Source organism: Rhinopithecus roxellana, chromosome 15, assembly GCF_007565055.1.
Source record: "Rhinopithecus roxellana isolate Shanxi Qingling chromosome 15, ASM756505v1, whole genome shotgun sequence".
NCBI lineage: Eukaryota > Metazoa > Chordata > Mammalia > Primates > Cercopithecidae > Rhinopithecus > Rhinopithecus roxellana.
In genome coordinates, this window is record NC_044563.1 from 20,075,040 (window position 1) to 20,099,272 (window position 24,233).

Below are 24,233 nucleotides of genomic sequence, written 5' to 3' on the forward strand. Positions count from 1 at the left end.
GTCCTGTGCCATGCTTCACTAATGATGAGGAAATGAGAAAGAGTAGGAGAAAGGAGGCAAAACAAATGTCATTTCCATAGCAGAGGCCTCAAGGCCAGCCCACTTGCTTCTGTGGAGCTCCTATTCTGCATAACAATGATGAAAGGTAGCCTAGGAAGGCCCTTTGTCTGAGGCTTCACCTTTGATACCTTGCTAGTCACTAAACTAAGAGACGGATTCCATTCTTTAGTGTAGCCATTGCGTCATAAATCCATACACAGCAGTGGTATTTATTTCCAATAAAGTATCAATATAAATTAGGTATATTCTGTTGACAATTTTATTAAAGTTCTTTATTTATCTTCCAGATAGTAGATTCTATCAATCAAGTTTCATAAAGAGTTCTGATTCCCAGAGGTAAGAACTGAGCCTGGCTTTCTGGTGACATGTTTACTGGTAACCCCGTCCTTCCCTACAATGCTTAAGCATATTTAAAGACTATACCCTCCCCTGCCTCCAGCCTGGATTGTGAGCTCCTCAAGAGCATGACTGTGTCTTTTAACATCAAGTTTCCATGTGAGAAGAATTCCTGCCGTATCATAAATGCCCAATCAACATTTGTAAGTGAAGAAAGCTATTCTGTGGTGTCTGCTTTAATATTAAGAGATGGCTTGCCCAAATTGCTAAGCAGCTTCACTGTCTAAAATGGAACTAGATTCTGTGGGTAGCAGGTCCATTGGTGCCACTCACAGGAGGCCTCAAAGAAACCCGCCGCCTTCGCAGAGCTGCGGGAGCGTTCATTTTCTTCCAGCACAGAGACGTAAAATGGAATATTCTTCTGAAGCAGATACTTCTTATATCGCACAATCACCTGTGCCATTTTGCCTGTCTTTCGGTATTTTTCCACGCTGTAGGCCATTCCTACTTCACAAGAAGGGTCCATGGTTAACCATGCGACTGGGGCCCCATCTGGTCCCAGCATACAGGCTGCTGGCAGGGCTCCTATGCAGCGCTTGACGTAACGCAGGCTCCTCTCATTCTTCCCTAGCTTCCAGTTGTCATTTACCAGCCCGGAATAAGAGACATCCAGTTGGGCATACTTAAAGTTGGGAATTTCCCTGTAGAAAACATAAAGAAAGACAAAAGCTTTGACCCCACTCCTGTAATTTCTGGGTGGCATCCCAATCTAGGGATCCCAGGCCCTCTTTTTCTTTAAAGAACCACCAGTGCGAAGTTGCATATTTTGACCTTTGACAACCTTTATTCATCCCAAGGAATGAATTCATCCTCTCTTCATTCCAAAACTGATGTATGTGAATTACAAAAATGTACAAGGAATAGCAATTATAAATGATTAGCACATGTTTTTGTACCTTTCAAAGTCATCATCTGGGTGGCCTGTCTCAGCCCAGCTTCCAAACTTGCTTTTATAGGAGGCATTCAGCTTCAGAATATCTTCCGTAGCCAAGAGGACTGCTGTCGAATGCTCTACCTTCACTGAATTTGAAAATGCAGCTGCTCTTATCCCCTCACCTAAACTTTCCTGAAGACCTGGGAAGAAAGGCAAGAAAGTAATATTGTCAGACATGGAGTTCTCTACTTACACTGCTCCCACCTGATTAATACCTCAGTGCTTAGTCGTTCTCAGACTTGAGTTTACACCACAATCAGATGGAGTCCTTGTCACACCACAGATTACTCTACCTCTCCCAGCTCCCAGAGTTTCTATGAATTTACATTTCTGATGAGCTCTCAGGTGATGCTAATGGTATTAGTTGAAGACACAATTTGAGAAGCACTGCTGCTTTCCCATTTCTTTCAGACTTGTTACCTTGGATTTGGAGTCTCTGTTTCCAGTTGATGATCTCACAATTTTTCAAAAGTTCTTGTGATTTCTGAGGCTCCTTGGAGAATATACGATATACATTTGTATATGAATCCATGTCGTCAGTCATCTCCTGTATAGGATGGTGAGAGGTCAGATCATTCCCTTGAAGTTTTTCTTCACCTCTCACTGATTGCAATTATCAGAAAAATGAAAATTCAAAAGAAAATTTTGACACTGGCCCATGATGGCTGCAGTTGGGCACATGGATAATAAAACCTAGACCTATAAGCTACTGCTGACCTCTTACCTGTGTAACTGGAGTTTGTTAAATACTTAACACTGAGAGGTAATAGTTATAAACCTGCTTATTAGATACAGAACAAAGACAGGATGAAATCAGTCACCCTCCACCAGGCCTTAAGATGCCTCACCTTTCTCTTTACCCACTCAACTGCACCCTTAACTTATTTTACATATAGCATCACCAAGTACCCAGCAAATTCAGAAGATTGCAACAATTCCTTCTCTCCCTGCTTCTGTCACCTCCTGGGCCACATGTATCCTTCTGTTTTATATATATATATATATATAAATATATATATATACACACACACATATATACATATATTTTATATATATATATAATATATATATATATAGTGCCCCACATAACTTCCTGTGAGACACATTCTGGGTTGTAGTGAGTCTTTGTTGCTAGGATTAAGTCCTTAAACTTGGATCAGAATAAATGTAACCATGATTTCTCTAAGTTTTAGTGCCTACTGTTTCACTGGACACCTAGAATCTATAGTGTCCTAGAATCTACAGTATCCAGGGCTTGGGCAAGATATTTTAGTGAATGTAAGCATTAACGAGACATTGCCTTTCCCCAAGGCTACACGATATCATCCTATTCGAAGAGTGACACTGGCTTTACAGCCAGAAGCCCACGAAGTAGAGTGAAGTAACTGAATTTTTGTTAGCACTCTGGGTAATTTATGTGGTGTTAGACTCTTGGGTTTGAAAGAAAGAGACTTGTGATCCCTTTCTGGCAAGCCACAAACTGCATGTGAAGATGATATCTGTTTCTCACTGGAGATATAAACAATAAATGTGAGAGTTTTAGCAGTGAGTATATTAATATTATGTTGGAAATTGTATAGTTAAAGAGTAAATATTAAAGAGTAAAAGAGAAAATAGTGTAACTAATTTTAGAAACCTTCAAGAATTTGAGAGTGCTTTTATAAACGTAAGTTCCTGAATATGGCCAAAACTAAAACCTCAGCGAATTTAAAAGAGTAGATGTTTTAAAAGATCCAATTTTAAAAGAATGACCAAAAACAGCCCAGTAAATATTCAAGGCATTATAAAAAGAATATCAAAGTAAACTAGAAAAAAAAAAGTGGGACAATTTATAAAAATGAAAGCTATATATAAAATGAAATGGAGAGCAAGTCATAGTTCAAAGGATATATAAAGCCAAAAGTTTCTTTTTTAAATGGCAAAAAGAGAGATAGAAGATGAGAGAGATAAATTTCTTGTAAGGCTTATAAAGGAGATATGGGAGAAAGAAAAAAGCAAAAAAAAAAAAAAAAAAAAAAAAGGAATAGAGTATGAGACATGAGAACATAAACAGAGAAAAGAACAAAAGAATTATAATAGAAGATTATATGCTACTCCAAGACAACATATTTACTGATAAAAAAAAAAAAATGGATGTTATCCCTCAAGGATAAACTATCAAAATGACCTTCAAAAAAAAAAAAAAAAATAGAAAACCTCAACAAACTAATAGGAAAATCAGAAATTATAGTAAACATCTACCATTTAAAAAGTGGATAAGGATTATGGCCTCCAGCTCCATCCATGTTGCTACAAAGGACAGGTTTTTTTCTCTTTTATTGCTATGTAATATTCCATAGGAATATATGTACCAAGTTTTCTTTATCCAATCTACCATTGATGGGCAACTGGGTTGATTCCATGTCTTTGCTATTGTGAACAGCACAGCAATGAACGTGCAAATGCACGTGTCATTTTGGTGGAATGATTCATTTTCTTTTTGGTATTTACCTAGTAATGGAATTGCTGGGTCAAACGGTAACTTTGTTTTAAGTTCTCTAAGAAATTTCCAGACTATTTTCCACAGTACAATAATCCTAAGAAAATTAATGCTGGAACAGAAAACCAAATATCACATTTTCTCACCTATAACTGGGAGCTAAGTATTGAGCACACATGGACACACATGTGGGAATAATAGTAGACACTGTGGACCACTAGAAGGTGGAAGGAAAGGTGCTGGGTTAGAAAACTACCTGTTGGGTACTATGCTCACTACCAGCATGATGGTATCTCTTTGAACTCCAAGACCCAATATTCGCAATATTTCCATGTAACAAATCTGCACATGTACCCCCTATATCGGAAAGGGAAGATGAAATTAAAAAATAAAAAGTAGCCAAAATCAAATTATTTTACATTTAAATTCTACATAAGTGAAAAACAAACACATAATTTTAATAGTAGATTTTGGTAACAGATGAAAAGATCCTAATGCCAAATCTGGTAAAGAAATAACAAAAAGAGAGCTATTGACCATATTTCCTTATGAATACAGATGCAAAAATTCTATTTTAGGGTATTATTTTTTTGTTGTTGATTTTTATTTGCATTCTTGATTTCCAAATATGTCACACTATTCTTTAATCCCCTGTTTGTTTGTTTACTAATATTATATTCAGTACTATATCAAAAGAATGTGAACATGAACAGTTTGTTTTAGAAAGGCCAGTATGGCTTTGACTGGAAGATTGTTCAGTGTAATAAATTAAAGGAGGAAAGGGGCGGAGCAAGATGGCCCAATAGGAACAGCTCCAGTCTCCAACTCCCAGCGCGAGCGACACAGAAGACCGGTGATTTCTGCATTTTCAACTGAGGTACTGGGGTCATCTCACTAGGGAGTGCCAGACAATCGGTGCTGGTCAGCTGCTGCAGCCTGACCAGCGAGAGCTGAAGCAGGGCGAGGCATCGCCTCACCTGGAAGCGCAAGGGGGAAGGGGATCCGTTTTCCTAGCCAGGGGAACTGAGACACACAACACCTGGAAAATCGGGTAACTCCCACCCCAATACTGCGCTGTAAGCATACAGGCACACCAGAATATATCCCACACCTGGCCGGGAGGGTCCCACGCCCACGAAGCCTCCCTCACTGCTAACACAGCAGTCTGCCGTGATCTATCCGCAAGGCAGCAGCGAGGCTGGGGGAGGGGCGCCCGCCATTGCTGAGGCTTAAGTAGGTAAACAAAGCCGCTGGGAAGCTCGAACTGGGTGGAGCTCACAGCAGCTCAAGGAAGCCTGCCTGTCTCTGTAGTCTCCACCTCTGGGGACAGCGCACAGCTGAAGACCAACAGGGGAAGTAGCAGGAGCCGGTGCAGACGCGAACGACTCTGTCTGACAGCTTTGGGGAGAGCCGTGGATCTCCCAACGCGGAGGTTGAGATCTGAGAACGGACAGACTGCCTGCTCAGGTGTGTCCCTGACCCCTGAGTAGCCTAGCTGGGAGAAATCCCCCACTAGGGGCAGTCTGACACCCCACACCTCACAGGGTGGAGTACACCCCTGAGAGGAAACTTCCAAAGGAAGAATCAGACAGGTACACTCGCTATTCAGCAATATTCTATCTTTGGCAACCTCTGCTGCTGATACCCAGGCAAACAGGGTCTGGAGTGGACCTCAAGCAATCTCCAACAGACCAACAGACAGTCCTTCTGACTGTCAGAAGGAAAACTATCAAACAGGAAGGACACCTATACCAAAACCGCATCAGTACGTCACCACCATCAAAGACCAGAGACAGATAAAACCACAAAGATGGGGAAGAAGCAGGGCAGAAAAGCTGGAAATTCAAAAAATAAGAGCGCATCTCCCCCTGCAAAGGAGCGCAGCCCATCGCCAGCAACGGATCAAAGCTGGTCAGAGAATGACTTGGACGAGAGGAGAGAAGAAGGCTTCAGTCCATCAAACTTATCAGAGCTAAAGGAGGAATTATGTACCCAGCGCAAAGAAACTAAAAATCTTGAAAAAAGATTGGAAGAATTGACAGCTAGACTAATTAATGCAGAGAAGATCATAAACGAAATGACAGAGATGAAAACCATGACACGAGAAATACGTGACAAATGCACAAGCTTCAGTAACCGACTCGATCAACTGGAAGAAAGAGTATCAGCGATTGAAGATCAAATGAATGAAATGAAGCGAGAAGAGAAACCAAAAGAAAAAAGAAGAAAAAGAAATGAGCAAAGCCTGCAAGAAGTATGGGATTACGTAAAAAGACCAAATCTACGCCTGATTGGGGTGCCTGAAAGTGAGGGGGAAAATGGAACCAAGTTGGAAAACACTCTTCAGGAAATCATCCAGGAGAACTTCCCCAACCTAGTAGGGCAGGCCAACATTCAAATTCAGGAAATACAGAGAACGCCACAAAGATACTCCCCCAGAAGAGCAACTCCAAGACACATAATTGTCAGATTCACCAAAGTTGAAATGAAGGAAAAAATCTTAAGGGCAGCCAGAGAGAAAGGTCGGGTAACCCACAAAGGGAAGCCCATCAGACTAACAGCAGATCTCTCGGCAGAAACTCTACAAGCCAGAAGAGAGTGGGGGCCAATATTCAACGTTCTTAAAGAAAAGAATTTTCAACCCAGAATTTCATATCCAGCCAAACTAAGTTTCATAAGTGAAGGAGAAATAAAATCCTTTACAGATAAGCAAATGCTTAGAGATTTTGTCACCACCAGGCCTGCCTTACAAGAGACCCTGAAGGAAGCCCTGAACATGGAAAGGAACAACCGGTACCAGCCATCACAAAAACATGCCAAAATGTAAAGACCATCGAGGCTAGGAAGAAACTGCATCGACTAACGAGCAAAATAACCAGTTAATATCATAATGGCAGGATCAAGTTCACACATAACAATATTAACCTTAAATGTTAATGGACTAAATGCTCCAATTAAAAGACACAGACTGGCAAACTGGATAAAGAGTCAAGACCCATCAGTCTGCTGTATTCAGGAGACCCATCTCACATGCAGAGACATACATAGGCTCAAAATAAAGGGATGGAGGAAGATCTACCAAGCAAATGGAGAACAAAAAAAAGCAGGGGTTGCAATCCTTGTCTCTGATAAAACAGACTTTAAACCATCAAAGATCAAAAGAGACAAAGAAGGCCATTACATAATGGTAAAGGGATCAATTCAACAGGAAGAGCTAACTCTCCTAAATATATATGCACCCAATACAGGAGCACCCAGATTCATAAAGCAAGTCCTTAGGGACTTACAAAGAGACTTAGACTCCCATACAATAATAATGGGAGACTTCAACACTCCGCTGTCAACATTAGACAGATCAACGAGACAGAAAGTTAACAAGGATATCCAGGAATTGAACTCATCTCTGCACCAAGCGGACCTAATAGACATCTATAGAACTCTCCACCCCAAATCAACAGAATATACATTCTTCTCAGCACCACATCGCACTTATTCCAAAATTGACCACATAATTGGAAGTAAAGCACTCCTCAGCAAATTGTAAAAGAACAGAAATTATAACAAACTGTCTCTCAGACCACAGTGCAATCAAACTAGAACTCAGGACTAAGAAACTCAATCAAAACCGCTCAACTACATGGAAACTGAACAACCTGCTCCTGAATGACTACTGGGTACATAACGAAATGAAAGCGGAAATAAAGATGTTCTTTGAAACCAATGAGAACAAAGATACAACATACCAGAATCTCTGGGACACATTTAAAGCAGTGTGTAGAGGGAAATTTATAGCACTAAATGCCCACAAGAGAAAGCAGGAAAGATCTAAAATTGACACTCTAACATCACAATTAAAAGAACTAGAGAGGCAAGAGCAAACACATTCAAAAGCTAGCAGGAGGCAAGAAATAACTAAGATCAGAGCCGAACTGAAGGAGATAGAGACACAAAAAACCCTCCAAAAAATCAATGAATCCAGGAGTTGGTTTTTTGAAAAGATCAACAAAATTGACAGACCGCTAGCAAGGCTAATAAAGAAGAAAAGAGAGAGGAATCAAATAGATGCAATAAAAAATGATAAAGGGGATATCACCACTGACCCCACAGAAATACAAACTACCATCAGAGAATACTATAAACGCCTCTACGCAAATCAACTAGAAAATCTAGAAGAAATGGATAATTTCCTGGACACTTACACTCTCCCAAGGCTAAACCAGGAAGAAGTTGAATCCCTGAATAGACCAATAGCAGGCTCTGAAATTGAGGCAACAATTAATAGCCTACCCACCAAAAACAGTCCAGGACCAGATGGATTCACAGCTGAATTCTACCAGAGGTACAAGGAGGAGCTGGTACCATTCCTTCTGAAACTATTCCAATCAATAGAAAAAGAGGGAATCCTCCCTAACTCATTTTATGAGGCCAACATCATCCTGATACCAAAGCCTGGCAGAGACACAACAAAAAAAGAGAATTTTAGACCAATATCCCTGATGAACATCGATGCAAAAATTCTCAATAAAATACTGGCAAACCGAATTCAGCAGCACATCAAAAAGCTTATCCACCATGATCAAGTGGGCTTCATCCCTGGGATGCAAGGCTGGTTCAACATTCGCAAATCAATAAACGTAATCCAGCATATAAACAGAACCAAAGACAAGAACCACATGATTGTCTCAATAGATGCAGAAAAGGCTTTTGACAAAATTCAACAGCCCTTCATGCTAAAAACGCTCAATAAATTCGGTATTGATGGAACGTATCCTCAAAATAATAAGAGCCATTTATGACAAACCCACAGCTAATATCATACTGAATGGGCAAAAACTGGAAAAATTCCCTTTGAAAACTGGCACAAGACAGGGATGCCCTCTCTCACCACTCCTATTCAACATAGTGTTGGAAGTTCTGGCTAGGGCAATCAGGCAAGAGAAAGAAATCAAGGGTATCCAGTTAGGAAAAGAAGAAGTCAAATTGTCCCTGTTTGCAGATGACATGATTGTATATTTAGAAAACCCCATCGTCTCAGCCCAAAATCTCCTTAAGCTGATAAGCAACTTCAGCAAAGTCTCAGGATACAAAATTAATGTGCAAAAATCACAAGCATTCTTATACACCAGTAACAGACAAGCAGAGAGCCAAATCAGGAATGAACTTCCATTCACAATTGCTTCAAAGAGAATCAAATACCTAAGAATCCAGCTTACAAGGGATGTAAAGGACCTCTTCAAGGAGAACTACAAACCACTGCTCAGTGAAATCAAAGAGGACACAAACAAATGGAAGAACATACCATGCTCATGGATAGGAAGAATCAATATCGTGAAAATGGCCATACTGCCCAAGGTTATTTATAGATTCAATGCCATCCCCATCAAGCTACCAATGAGTTTCTTCACAGAATTGGAAAAAACTGCTTTAAAGTTCATATGGAACCAAAAAAGAGCCCGCATTGCCAAGACAATCCTAAGTCAAAAGGACAAAGCTGGAGGCGTCACGCTACCTGACTTCAAACTATACTACAAGGCTACAGTAACCAAAACAGCATGGTACTGGTACCAAAACAGAGCTATAGACCAATGGAACAGAACAGAGTCCTCAGAAATAATACCACACATCTACAGCCATCTGATCTTTGACAAACCTGAGAGAAACAAGAAATGGGGAAAGGATTCCCTATTTAATAAATGGTGCTGGGAAAATTGGCTAGCCATAAGTAGAAAGCTGAAACTGGATCCTTTCCTTACCCCTTATACGAAGATTAATTCAAGATGGATTAGAGACTTAAATGTTAGACCTAATACCATAAAAACCCTAGAAGAAAATCTAGGTAGTACCATTCAGGACATAGGCATGGGCAAGGACTTCATGTCTAAAATGCCAAAAGCAACGGCAGCAAAAGCAAAAATTGACAAATGGGATCTAATTAAACTAAAGAGCTTTTGCACAGCAAAAGAAACTACCATCAGAGTGAACAGGCAACCTACAGAATGGGAGAAAATTTTTGCAACCTACTCATCTGACAAAGGGCTAATATCCAGAATCTACAAAGAACTCAAACAAATATACGAGAAAAAAACAAACGACCCCATCAAAAAGTGGGGAAAGGATATGAACAGACATTTCTCAAAAGAAGATATTCATACAGCCAACAGACACATGAAAAAATGCTCATCGTCACTCGCCATCAGAGAAATGCAAATCAAAACCACAATGAGATACCATCTCACACCAGTTAGAATGGCAATCATTAAGAAGTCAGGAAACAACAGGTGTTGGAGAGGATGTGGAGAAATAGGAACACTTTTACACTGTTGGTGGGATTGTAAACTAGTTCAACCATTATGGAAAACAGTATGGCAATTCCTCAAGGATCTAGAACTAGATGTACCATATGACCCAGCCATCCCACTACTGGGTATATACCCAAAGGATTATAAATTATTCTACTACAAAGACACATGCACACGTATGTTTATTGCGGCACTATTCACAATAGCAAAGACTTGGAATCAACCCAAATGTCCATCTGTGACAGACTGGATTAAGAAAATGTGGCACATATACACCATGGAATACTATGCAGCCATAAAAAAGGATGAGTTTGCGTCCTTTGTAGGGACATGGATGCAGCTGGAAACCATCATTCTTAGCAAACTATCACAAGAACAGAAAACCAAACACCGCATGTTCTCACTCATAGGTGGGAACTGAACAATGAGATCACTTGGACTCGGGAAGGGGAACATCACGCACTGGGGCCTATCATGGGGAGGGGGGAGGGGGGAGGAGGGAGGGATTGCATTGGGGAGTTATACATGATATAAATGATGAATTGATGGGTGCTGACGAGTTGATGGGTGCAGCACACCAACATGGCATAAGTACACATATGTAACAAACCTGCACGTTATGCACATGTACCCTAGAACTTAAAGTATAATTAAAAAAAAAATAAAAAATAAAAAAAATAATAATAATAATAAATAAAAATCTAATTAAAAGAAAAAAAAATTAAAGGAGGAAAAATTACATGAGTATATAAATTGCCAAAAAAAAAAAAGATAACAATGAAAGAACATAAAATGTACCCTCCATTCTAAATATATGTTCTATGAAAGTAGGAAGAACAGGAAAACGCTCTAAATCTGTAAAGGCAGAATCAAATGTAATTCCAAATGTAAGTTGTTAACAGCTATTTCATTAAAATCAGGAATGAGACAAGGAGAGAACTATTATTACTGTTAGTTGGTATCGTTTTCTTAAATGTACATTATGCAATAAGGCAAGAATCTAAAAACCCATACAAATATTGGCAATGAAGGAGCAAATTACCTTGTTTGTAGATTATAGTATTATGCATTTAGAAAATCCAAGAGACTTCGACATAAAACAAAAACAAATAACACCCCACACAAACAGGAGATTAAAGAATAGTGTGACATATTTGGAAATCAAGAATGCAAGTAAAAATCAATAACAAAATAATAATGCTCTAAAATAGAAGAGGAAAAATAATTCAATAGTCTTAACAAATAGTATAAAATACTGAAGGATAATCTTAATGGAAAATCAGGTAGCTGACCACAGGAAAATACTTACATTTTACTAGATGACACAGAACAGAAGCTGAAAAAAGTGAGAAAGAGACCATATATCTAGATGAAAAGATTTAGTATCACAAAAAATATTAACCCCTCCACAATTGCCTAAAAAAGCTCCTCCAATACCAATCACAATTGCAATAGTTAGTTGGCATCGGTGGTGGGGAACTGGAAAAATCAGTTTATGTTCATATAGCTCTTAAGTTTATAAGAAATAGGAAAGTAAGAAAAAGATTGGTGAGGGGTGATTTGTTTGATTAGATATTAAAATTTACCACAAAAACAATGAAACAGCATGAGAAAAGACTAGAATCAAATACAGAAATAGATACAAAAATATATAGACATGTTATATGACAAACTAGACATTTATGTTTTAGTAATGGAATGACTTATTTAATAAATAGTACTAACATAATTTGCAAGCCATAAGGAAGACAAATATAAAAGAATGTTAATTCATGCTATTCAAAAATATATTCCAAATAGAATGAAGATCAAAATATCAAAAGTAAAAATTAACTTCCTGTAAGACAAAATAAGAAAACACTTGTATGATCTTGGAGTTGGAAAAAATTTTCCTAATTATTAATAAAATAAATCAAACCTCAGAAGTCATAGTGAAAAATATATTTGATTACATGAAAATTAAAAATTTCTTCATATCAAATCTCCATCAATAAAATAGACAATAATTCTAAATTGGGCAACAAACTTGTAGCATACACCTTGTGTTAGTATCCCTGGTATCCAAAACACAGAATTTTAAGAGTGACACAAAACTGTGTGTAAGCATGGTCAAACAATATAAACAGTTCAGAAGTAAACCCCAAATGACTGATAAATATATGAAAATATAATATGTTGAGAAGGAAGTTCCAAGATGGCCGAATAGGAACAGCTCCAGTCTACAGCCCCCAGGGTGAGTGATGCAGAAGATGGCTGATTTCTGCATTTCCAACTGAGGTGTGGGGTTCATCTCACTGGGGCTTGTCAGACAATGGGTGCAGCCCACAGAACAGGTAGGGGCATTGCCTCACCCAGGAAGTACAAGGGATTGGGGAATTACCTTTCCTGGCCAGGGGAAGCCGTGACAGACAGTACCTGGAAAATTGGGACACTCCCACCCTAATACTGCGCTTTTCCAGTGGTCTTAGCAAATGGCACACCAGGAAATTATATCCCGTGCCTGGCTGGAAGGGTCCCTTGCCCACGAGCCTCGCTCACTGCTAGCACAGCAGTCTGAGATGGAACTGCAAGGTGGCAGCAAGGCTAGGGGAGGGGCATCTGCCATTTCTGAGGCTTGAGGAGGTAAACAAAGCAGTCCGGAAGTTTGAACTGGGTGGAGCCCACCGCAGCTCAAGGAGGCCTGCCTGCCTCTGTAGACTCCAACTCTGGGGGCAGGGCATAGCTGAAGAAAAGACAGCAGAAACTTCTGCAGACTTAAATGTCCCTGTCTGACAGCTTTGAAGAGAGTAGTGGTTCTCGCAGCAGAGAACTGGAGATCTGAGAATGGACAGACTGCCTCCTCAAGTGGGTCCCTGACTCCCAAGTAGCCTAACTGGGAGACACCTCCCAGTAGGGGCTGACTGACACCTCATACAGCTGGGTGCCCCTCTGAGATGAAGCTTCCAGAGGAAGGATCAAGCAGCAACAACATTTGCCATTCTGCAATATTTGCTGTTCTGCAGCCTCTGCTGGTGATACCCAGGCAAACAGTGTCTGGAGTGGACCTCCAGCAAACTCCAACAGACCTGCAGCTCAGGGTCCTGTAAGAAGGAAAACTAACAAACAGAAAGAACATCCACACCAAAACCCCATCTGTAAGTCATCATCATCAAAAACCAAAGGCAGATAAAACCACAAAGATGGGGAGAAACCAGAGCAGAAAAGCTGAAAATTCTAAAACTCAGAGCACCTCTTCTCCTCCAAAGGAATGCAGCTCCTCACTAGCAATGGAACAAAGCTGGATGGAGAATGACTTTGACAAGTGGAGAGAAGAAGGCTTCAGACGATTGGTAATAACCAACTTCTCCGAGCTAAAGGAGGATGTTCGAACCTATCGCAAAGAAGTTAAAACCTTGAAAAAAGATTAGACCAATGACTAGCAAAGAGACCTTAAATGACCTGATGCAGCTGAAAACCATGGCGCAAGAACTACATGATGGATGCACAAGCTTCAGTAGCGATTTCATCAAGTGAAAGAAAGGGTATCAGTGATTGAAGGTCAAATTAATGAAATAAAGTGAGAAGAGAAGTTGAGAGAAAAAAGGACACAAAGAAACAAACAAAGCTTCCAAGAAATATGGGACTATGTGAAAGGACAAAATCTACATCAGGTTGGGTACCTGAAACTGACAGGGAGAAAGGAGCCAGGTTGGCTCCTTTCTTCAGGATATTATCCAGGAGAACTTCCCCAACATAGCAAGGCAGGCCAACATTCAAATTCAGGAAATACAGAGGATGCCACAAAGATACTCCTCCACAAGAGCAACTCCAAGACACATAATTGTCAGATTCACCAAAGTTGAATTGAAGGAAAAAGTGTTAAGGGCAGCCAGAGAGAAAGGTCGGGTTACCCACAAAGGGAAGCTCATCAGACTAACAGCAGATCTCTTGGCAGAAACTCTACAAGCCAGAAGAGAGTGGGGGCCAATATTCAACATTCTGAAAGAAAAGAATTTTCAACCCAGAATTTCATATCCAGCCAAACTAAGTTTCATAAGTGAAGGAGAAATAAAATCCTTTACAGACAAGCAAATGCTGAGAGATTTTGTCACCACCAGGCCTGCCTTACAAGAGATCCTGAAGGAAGCAGTAAACATGGAAAGGAACAACCAGTACCACCACTGCCAAAACATGCCAAATTGTAAAGACCATTGATGCTAGGAAGAAACTGCATCAACTAACAAGCAAAACAACCTGCTAACATCATAATGACAGGATCAAATTCACACATAACAATATTAATCTTAAATGTAAATGGTTCTAAATGCACCAATTTAAAGACACAGACTGGCAAATTGGATAGAGTCAAGTCCCATCAGTGTGCTGTATTCAGGAGACCCATCTCACGTGCAGAGACATACATAGGCTCAAAATAAAGGCATGGAGGAAGATCTGCCAAGCAAATGGAAAACGAAAAAAGTAGGGGTTGCAATTCTAGTCTCTGATAAAACAGACTTTAATCCAACAAAGATCAAAAGAGGAAAAGAAGGTCATTACATAATGGTAAAGGGCTCAATTCAACAAGAAGAGTTAACTATCCTAAATATATATGTACCCAGTAGAGGAGCACCCAGATTCACAAAACAAGTCCTCAGAAACCTACAAAGAGACTTTGTAGTCTCCAGCCTGGGCGACAGAGCAAGTCTCTGTCTCAAAAAAAAAAAAAAAAAAAAAAAAATTATAAAGGGGGTATCACCACCAATCCCACAGAAGTACAAACTACCATCAGAGAATACTATAAACACCTCTACACAAATAATTTAGAAAATCTAGAAGAAATGAATAAATTCCTGGATGCACACACCCTCCCAAGACTAAACCAGGAAGAAGTTGAATATCTGAATAGACAAATAACAGGCTCTGAAATTGAGGCAATAATTAGTAGCTTACCAACCAAAAACAAGTCCAGAACCAGATGGATTCACACCCAAATTCTATCAGAGGTACAAACAGGAGCTGGTACCATTCCTTCTGAAACTATTTCAGTCAATAGAAAAAGAGGGAATCCTTCCTAACTCATTTTACGAGGCCAGCATCATCCTGATACCAAAGCCTGGCAGGGGCACAACAAAAAAAGAGAATTTTAGACCAATATCCCTGATTAACATCGATGCAAACATCCTAAATAAAATACTGGCAAACCAAATCCAGCAGCACATCAAAAAGCTTATCCATCACCAACAAATTGGCTTCACCCCTGGGAAGCAAGGCTGGTTCAACATATGCAAATCAATAAATGTAATCCATCATCTAAACAGAACCAAAGACAAAAATCACATGATTATCTCAATAGAGGCAGAAAAGGCCTTCCACAAAATTCAACAGCCCTTCATGCTAAAAACTCTCAATAAATTTGGTATTGATGGGACATGTCTCAAAATAATAAGAGCTGTTTATGACAAACCCACAGCCAATATCATACTGAATGGGCAAAAACTGGAAGCATTCCCTTTGAAAACTGGCACAAGATAGGGATGCCCTCTCTCACCACTCCTGTTCAATATAGTGTTAGGAGAAAGAAATAAAGGGTATTCAATTAGGAAAAGAGGAAGTCAAATTGTCCCTGTTTGCAGATGACATGATTGTATATTTAGAAACCCCATCGTCTCAGTCCCAAATCTCCTCCAGCTGATAAGCAACTTCAGCAAATCTCAGGATACAAAATCAACGTGCAAAATTCACAAGCATTCCTATACGCCAATAACAGACAAACAGAGAGTCAAATCATGAGTGAACTCCCACTCACAATTGCTTCAAAGAGAATAAAATAACTAGGAATCCAACTTACAAGGGATGTGAAGGACCTCTTCAAGGAGAACTACAAACCACTGCTCAATGAAATAAAAGAGGACACAAACAAATGGAAGAACATTCCATGCTCATGGATAGGAAGAATCAATATCGTGAAAATGGCCACACTGCCCGAGGTAATTTATAGATTCAATGCCATCCCCTTCACAGAATTGGAGAAAACTAGTTTAAAGTTTATATGGAAACAAAAAGAGCCCGCATTGCTAAGACAATCCTAAGCCAAAAGAACAATACTGGAGGCATCATGCTACCTGACTTCAAACTATACGACAAGGCTACAGTAACCAAAACAGCATGGTGCTGGTACCAAAACAGAGATATAGACCAATGGAACAGAACAGAGCCCTCAGAAATAATAACGCACATTTACAACTATCTAATCTTTGACAAACCTGACAACAAGAAATGGGGAAAGGATTCCCTATTTAACAAATGGTGCTGTGAAAATTGGCTAGCCATATGCAGAAAGCTGAAACTGGATCCCTTCCTTACACCTTATATGAAAATTAATTCAAGATGGATTAAAGACTTAAATGTTAGACCTAAAACCATAAAAACCCTAGAAGAAAACCTAGGCAATACCATTCAGGACACAGCCATGGGCAAGGACTTCATGACTAAAACACCCAAAGTAATGGCAACACAAACCAAAACTGATAAATGGGAACTAATTAAAGTAAAGAGCTTCTGCACAGGAAACCAAACTACCATCAGAGTCAACAGGCAACCTACAGAATGGGAAAAAATTTTCACAATCTACCCATCTGACAAAGGGCTAATATCCAGAATCTACAAAAATTTAAACAAATTTACAAGAAAAAAATCAAACAACCCCATCAAAAATTGCACAAAGGATATGAACAGACATTTCTCAAAAGAAGACATTTATGCAGCCAACAGACATGTGAAAAAATGCTCATCATCACTAATCCTCAGAGAAATGCAAATCAAAACCACAATGAGATACCATCTCACACCTGTTAGAATGGCAATCATTAAAAGGTCAGGAAATAACAGGTGCTGGAAAGGATGTGGAGAAATAGGAACACTTTTACACTGTTGGTGGGACTGTAAACTAGTTCAACCATTCTGGAAGACAGTATGGCGATTCCTCAAGGATCTAGAACTAGAAATCCCATTTGACCCAGCCATCCCATCACTGGGTGTAGACCCAAAGGATTACAAATCATGCTGCTATAAAGACACATGCACACGGATGTTTATTGCAGCACTATTCACAATAGCGAAGACTTGGAACCAACCCAAATGTCCATCAATGATAGACTGGATTAAGAAAATGTGGCACATATACACCATGGAATACTATGCAGTCATAAAAAAAGGATGAGTTCTTGTCCTTTGTGGGACATGGATGAAGCTGGAAACCATCATTCTCAGCAAACTATGGCAGGGACAGAAAACCAAACACTGCATGTTCTCACTCATAGGTGGGAATTGAACAATGAGAACACCTGGACACAGGGTGGGGAACATCACACACTGGGGAATATCGTGGGGTGGGCAAAGTGGGGAGGGATAGCATTAGGAGATATATCTAATGTAAATGACGAGTTAAAGGGTGCACCACACCAACATGGCACATGTATACATATGTAACAAACCTGCACATTGTGCACATATACCCTTGAACTTAAAGTATAATAACAAAAAAAGAAAATATAATATGTTGAATCTCACTAGTCAGGAAAATGGAAATTAAATCTATAACAAGTTGCCATTTTCACCCACCAGTGTGGTATATATTAAAAGTGGGATAACATTCAGTGCTGGTGAGAATGTGGGGAAACAATTCTTGCACACATTGCTAATAGAAATTAAATTGTGGAATCCTTTGGAAAGGTAATCTGGCAGTGCCTACTTATGATAAAATAAACTCTAATTTGGTGATATCCCTTTTGGAAATCAATTGTATTTTAAAAGTTTCCAGGATGTAAAGACATGAATATGAGAATGTTTATGGAAGCAGTCTTTGTAGTGGCAAAGAACTATGAACAATTTGAACCCAATAGCAGGAGAATGATTGACTAAATAGCATTGTGTTGACTCTATGGAATACCAGTCATTAAAACAAATACATTGGTGCTGTATTGCTTCATGCAAAGGGATGTCCAAAAGTTACAGGGCAAATTAAAAAGTGATGACAGAAGAATTCATCAGTGAGTATCCCTTTGTGTGTTAACATGGGAGAGGAAACTGGTTACCCCAAGGGGTAGGAAAGGAGGATGGGAGTGGAAGGGAGCTGAGAGGTTATTAACTTCTCAAAATCATTTGGATTTTTCCACTTTTATAATCAGCATATATTATCTTATGATTAAAAACCAATGAAGAAAAAAATAATTTTTTTCTAGATAAATTCTCCTACATCCCATCTCTTGCATGGAATAAGACTAGGTGAATGTATTTCCAAATGTATTTCCAAATAAATCACAGCATATTTCATTCTTTCAATTTTTTTTGGTCATATATGTGTGCCGTGGAACTTTTATATCTTAATATTTTTGTTTATTGACTCACTTTGTAAAAACTAGCCTTTTTCAAAGCAATGCATGAAAGTTATGGTTTGATGTTATAGTTATGTTGCTCAAAAACACATAATAAATACAAAGTCACTGAAGTAAAAAGAACTGTTTGACCTCCTACAGTTATTTAGCATCTCACACTTTGAAGAAATTGGACCATGGAATTTAATAAACTAAGCAGGAAGCCAGGAGATCAAAAGGACATCCCTAGGGAAGGTGTTCGGCTCAGCCTGGTTCCCACCCCGTTTACCCCTTTGTTCCCCAAGCTAGGAACACTTTGTCACTTTCTGCATCCCAATCCTGACCCAGTTTGCAAACTAGTCTTGACCTGGAGTGGCTTATTATTATTTGGGGACTCAGCATCTATATCCACGTGAAGATGGACTGGCCATGAGGCTTTTCAGTTCACTAACTAGATGTGCATGAAACACACATACACAAAGCGGAAGTATTTAGGAAAGAAATACACCTAGGTTTGTGTTACTGTTTCAGCTTAATCATTTATTCCTTGTATATACTCAGCCAATAATGGCTAATTATGGTAGATACTATTTACAATTATGTGCTACATACTAAGTCTTTGATGTACAGTGTCTCATTTAAACCTTTTGCAATCCTCTAAAGAACTTCCTCTTATTTTTCCCATGCTAACAAATGATGAAACTCAGAGAAGGGCCTATGGTTATATAGCTAATAAAAGTGACAGAGTCTGCTGGACTTGAATTCAGATTGGGCAATGCTTTAACATCAGGAATCCAGCAGCTATATGACTTAATATTTCTCAGTGTTGTTTCCTTATCTCTAAATTTGAGATTTAATGCTTCCCTCGTAAGATAGTTCTGATGATGACATTCACTATCAAGAGAAGTGCTTTCACATAGTTGACACACGGTAATTATGAGTCCCTTCCCTGTTTCCTGAGAAGCAACTTTTTTTTTTTTTTTAAAGACAGGATCTCACTCTTTTGCCCAGAATGGAGTACAGTGGTGTGATCTTGGCTCACTGTGTCCTTGATCTTCTGGGGCTTAATCTATCGTCCCACCTCAGCCTCCTTAGTAGCTAGGAGAATAGGCATTCACCACCACGCTCTACTAATTTTGTTTATTTTTTGTAGAGATGAGGTCTCACTATGTTGCACAGGCTGGTCTCAAACTCTTGGCCTCAAGTGAGCCTCCTGACTGGGCCTCCCGACTGGGCCTCCCAAAGTGATGGAATTATAGGTATAATTCACCATGCCTGGCCCTGAGAGATAATTTTTACTGGTAGACTTCTGCTTTGGTTTTTGTTTCTAAGTCACTGTTCTGATATCTCAGACACCCAACCTTCCCTGTAAATTGGCCTCTTTCAGCCCCTGCAGGTGACTCCTGCCACCTCCAAGGGCCCTTAATCTGCGAGTGTCAACCTTGTCTTTCTCCTCCCCTTTCCCCTCCACCCCATTTCCCAGATGAGTCTTATGCTTTACAGGAAGGGTGGGAACACGTGACACTCATGCAAGGTGCCAAGGACTGAAGAAGTGTTTTAAAATACTCACATTTTCTTTCACCCTATAAAAGCAGCCCTTGTGTCTGAACTGGTCAGTTCCTCAGGCCCTTTGGGCCTGCCTGCCTTTACCAGTCCTTGTCTGTGTGCCTACCTGTTTTTGAGGCCGGATAATAACCATCTGATACTCAGGCCAGGAGTCCACCAGCACCTCCATGTTGAAGGGGTTCCCGTGATTGATGTGATACACAGAGCCGTACACCTGAAGGAGGGATGGGAAGGACTAGGAGAGGCTGAGATCCCCAGAGATGGGGATCTGGATGTGAACAGTAAGAGAAAAACAAAGGCCAAGGGACAGTGATGGTGAGATGAGCAGCGTCTCCAGGACCATACTGATGGAAGTGAAGTCACCAACAAGCAGGCAGAACTCACAGGTAGGTGTCCTTGTGATATCAAAGAGCTACTGTGCACTAGCTGGGCACTTGGCAGTGTTCTTAGCACTTATATTGTGTGGATTCATTCAGTGTCCACAACAACTTTAAGAGATAGGTGCTGATATTATTCCCATTTTATTAATGAAAAGACCAAAGGTAAAGGCACAGAAAGCTAAAGAAACAGACACAATGATATCCGACTAAAAAATGGCAACCTTGGCAATGCATACTTGTTGAATCTGAGCCCAAACCTATGTTCGTAGCCATCATTTTCCACCGCCTCTCCAAATGAGTGACAAAACCTGCAGAGTGGACCTAGCTGCCTGTTCCCAAGGAGAAGCAGCAGCTCTTAACATGCCTCCTTTGTCCCCAACCCCATCCTGTTTCCCAGCTCCAACCCTCTGCACAAAATCAGGAAGGACCAGAATCATGAGCCTATTTTCTCATCAACACCCCTACTCCCTTACCCCGACCTCCCACTGTTCCTTCACCTTCAGGGACTCAGGAATGCTCCTTGCTAAAGATTCGAATAGGGCCAGGAGCTGCTCGGAATTATCCAGTAGAATCATTTTGTGGGATGCTTCAGTCCTTGAGCCCTTCAAGAAAAAACTCTGAAAAGAAGTGAAGGGAAAATGTTAAAGGACCAAATGAATTTAAAATTCACTTTACACATCTCCATTCAAGTAACACTCATGGTAGGTATTGTTAGTATCATCTTCATTCTTAATACACCAAAACTTAGAGAGACTAAATAAATTTCTCAAGTTCTTACAGGGATAAATGCCAGAGTCAGATTTTGAAACCATATATGAATGGCTCCAAAACCCATGCCTTTTTTCCATGGTGGAATGAATTAAAAGTGAATATTCAGAGCTCTGTGACCTTCCCAAATGCCTGTAGCAGAACACTCCACCACTGCCACCATCATAACTGTTCCTTGCATTTTGATCATCAGATGCCCGAGGAGTCTTCTTTCTTCTGGAATAGAAAATATCTAAGAACAGTTGTGACTGGAAACCTCAGAGCAGAAGTTAGCAAAGATTTTCTTTAGTTCCTTAGAGCCAAATATTTCAGATTTATAACCATTTTGAAATTTGTCCCAGTTTCATTACAAAAATAAGAAAAAAAAATGGAAAAATTTTGAAACATATCTGTAAACTTCCGTTGAATTAACATTCAGAAATCTTACAAATATGCCAAAGAGTATAACAGTTGACATCCCATAGTGCCAAACCAGTTCTTAGCCAAAAGGGACTTTACTGAGAGCCCTCATTTTTAAATGTAGTTCAATGCATTTTTTTTTTTTTCATTTGGAATGTTCCACTCTAAGTTATCTTTAGTAAGATTTTGCCATTTCCGTAAGACTTCGCTGCCTCCCAGGCCTAATGTATAAGCCAGAAGCAACTCGGTTTTTCAGAAATTAAGGACTTCATTTTTACGCAAAATACTGGCTTTACTCTCAGATTGTTTTGATTAACTTCGCCAATGACTTTTCCTACCTAGGTGCACAAGAAAAATGAAACAAACGGGTAGAATACAAAAATCCCTGTGAATTTTCCAAAGCCAAATTTTATGACTTCTGCAACATTACTGCTTACTACCACTTCTTTTCTGACCCAGTCAGCTGTTAGTGGCCTCTAAGTGGATCCAAGTCAGTTAATTCCCAGATCAAATTCATTGCTAGACCCAGTCCATTTTCTGTGGCAACTCCAAACCCAGTTAGGATCACAAATTTGCTGAAGGAAACTCAGAGAGCTCAAAACACAAATGTGTGAAGCTCCAAAATGCAAGAGAGAGCTTACCTTTGATTCTCAGCAGCTCTGAGAGATCAATGGACACAAGTGTATCCTGTAGGTACCTTCCGTGTTTACTGAGTGCTCCTGGGGATACTGGAAACTCCACTTCAGATCCTGCTTCTGACACAATCTGATAAAATAAAAATTTCAGCTGAATTAAATTTAAAGGAGTTTGAGCAATGAACAATTCATCTATCCAGCAGCCTTCAGAATCACAGCAGATTCACAGAGGTTCCAGCTGTGCCTTGCGGTCAAAACAAATTTACAGAGAAGAAAAGTTAAAGTGACATCCAAGAACCGGAAATGAGTTACAGAAGCAGTGAGATTGCTGTCAACTGGGTGTTTGCCTTATTTAAACACTGAACATTCAGCAGTCTATGAGTGGTGATGTAAGGCTGCTGGGATTGGCCAACATTCAAGCATTGTTATAGGTGCACACTCTGAAATTAGGTTTTTAATTTTGCGTATTAAGTTATGTTACACTTCACCCACAAGGACTCAAATGTAGAAGTACAGAGTCCTTCTCAGACCATATTTAGTTTCCTTTAACACTTTGTAGCAAAATTCTTCTGCTGTGCAGAAGCTCTTAAGTGTAATTAGATCCCATTTGTCAATTTTGGCTTTTGTTGCCATTGCTTTGGTGTTTTAGACATGAAGTCCTTGCCCATGCCTATGTCCTGAATGGTATCACCTAGGTTTTCTTCTAGGGTTTTTATGGTTTTAGGTCTAACATTTAAGTCTTTAATCCATCTTGATTTAATTTTTGTATAAGGTGTAAGAAAGGGATCCAGTTTCAGCTTTCTACTTATGGCTAGCCAGTTTTCCCAGCACCATTTATTAAATAGGGAATCCTTTCCCCATTTCTTGTTTTTGTCAGGTTTGTCAAAGATCAGATGGTTGCAGATGTGTGGTATTATTTCTGAGGGCTCTGTTCTGTTCCATTGGTCTATATCTCTGTTTTGGTACCAGTACCATGCTGTTTTGGTTACTGTAGCCTTGTAGTATAGTTTGAAGTCAGGTAGGGTGATGCCTCCAGCTTTGTTCTTTTGGCTTAGGACTGTATTGGCAATGCGGGCCGTTTTTTGTTTCCATATGAACTTTAAAGTAGTTTTTTTCAATTCCGTGAAGAAAGTCACTGATAGCTTAATGGGGATGGCATTGAATCTATAAATTACCTTGGGCAGTATGACCATTTTCACGATATTGATTCTTCCTATCCATGAGCATGGAACGTTCTTCCATTGTTTGTGTCCTCTTTTATTTCATTGAGCAGTGGTTTGTTGTTCTCCTTGAAGAGGTCCTTCACATCCCTTGTAAGTTGGATTCCTAAGTATTTTATTCTCTTTGAAGCAATTGTGAATGGGAGTTCACTCATGATTTGGCTCTCTGTTTGTCTGTTATTGGTGTATAAGAATGCTAGTGACTTTTGCACATTGGTTTTGTATCCTGAGACTTTGCCTAAGTTGCTTATCAGCTTAATGAGATTTGGGGCTGAGACAATGGGGTTTTCTAAATATACAGTCATGTCATCTGCAAACAGGGACAATTTGACTTCCTCTTTTCCTAATTGAATACCCTTTATTTCTTTATGTTGCCTGATCGTCCTGGTCAGAACTTCCAACACTATGTTGAATAGGAGTGGTGAGAGAGGGCATACCTGTCTTGTGCCAGTTTCCAAGGGGAATACTTCCAGTTTTTGCCCACCATCAGAGTGCACAGGCAACCTACAGAATGGGAGAAAATTTTTGCAATCTATTCATCTGACAAAGGGCTAATATCCAGAACCTACAAAGAACTCAAATAAATTTACAAGTGAAAAACAAACAACCCCATAAAAAGGTGGGCAAAGGACATGAACAGATACTTCTCAAAAGAAGACATTTATGCAGCCAACAGACACATGAAAAAAATGCTCATCATCACTAGCCATAAGAGAAATGCAAATCAAAACCACAATGAGATACCA

The 24,233-nt window shown here is 39.7% G+C and overlaps 1 protein-coding gene across 3 annotated transcripts; it reads right to left on the reverse strand.

Annotated features, from left to right (window-relative positions):
* Window positions 1-301: 301 nt before the first annotated feature.
* LOC104680420 (glycine N-acyltransferase-like protein 1) lies at window positions 302-22,600 on the reverse strand. 3 transcript variants are annotated; one of them, XM_030917213.1, is made up of 7 exons: window positions 22,274-22,599; window positions 21,244-21,449; window positions 20,963-21,082; window positions 20,192-20,299; window positions 1,811-1,937; window positions 1,353-1,530; window positions 302-1,097 (listed from the first exon to the last, which is right to left on the reverse strand). In XM_030917213.1, exons 2-7 carry the CDS (start codon window positions 21,298-21,300, stop codon window positions 680-682), a joined length of 1,008 nt encoding a protein of 335 aa, XP_030773073.1. In that variant the 5' UTR covers window positions 21,301-21,449; window positions 22,274-22,599; the 3' UTR covers window positions 302-679. The 3 variants fall into 3 exon arrangements, with proteins under 3 accessions (XP_030773073.1, XP_030773074.1, XP_010384671.2); XM_030917214.1 differs by lacking the exon at window positions 20,192-20,299 and having other exon boundaries at window positions 22,274-22,600; XM_010386369.2 differs by lacking the exon at window positions 21,244-21,449.
* Between the last annotated feature and the right edge of the window lie 1,633 nt (window positions 22,601-24,233).

What these genes read in the sequence shown, in the direction of transcription:
- LOC104680420 (XM_030917213.1), bottom strand. Translation starts at nt 21,300, where the DNA reads ATGGGTTTTGGAGCCATTCATATATGGTTTCAAAATCTGACTCTGGCA. An exon ending in ACAGAGACTCCAAATCCAAG is followed by an intron (nt 1,531 to 1,810) that starts GTAACAAGTCTG and finishes CTTTCTTCCCAG; the next exon opens with GTCTTCAGGAAAGTTTAGGT. An exon ending in CCAGATGATGACTTTGAAAG is followed by an intron (nt 1,098 to 1,352) that starts GTACAAAAACAT and finishes TGTTTTCTACAG; the next exon opens with GGAAATTCCCAACTTTAAGT.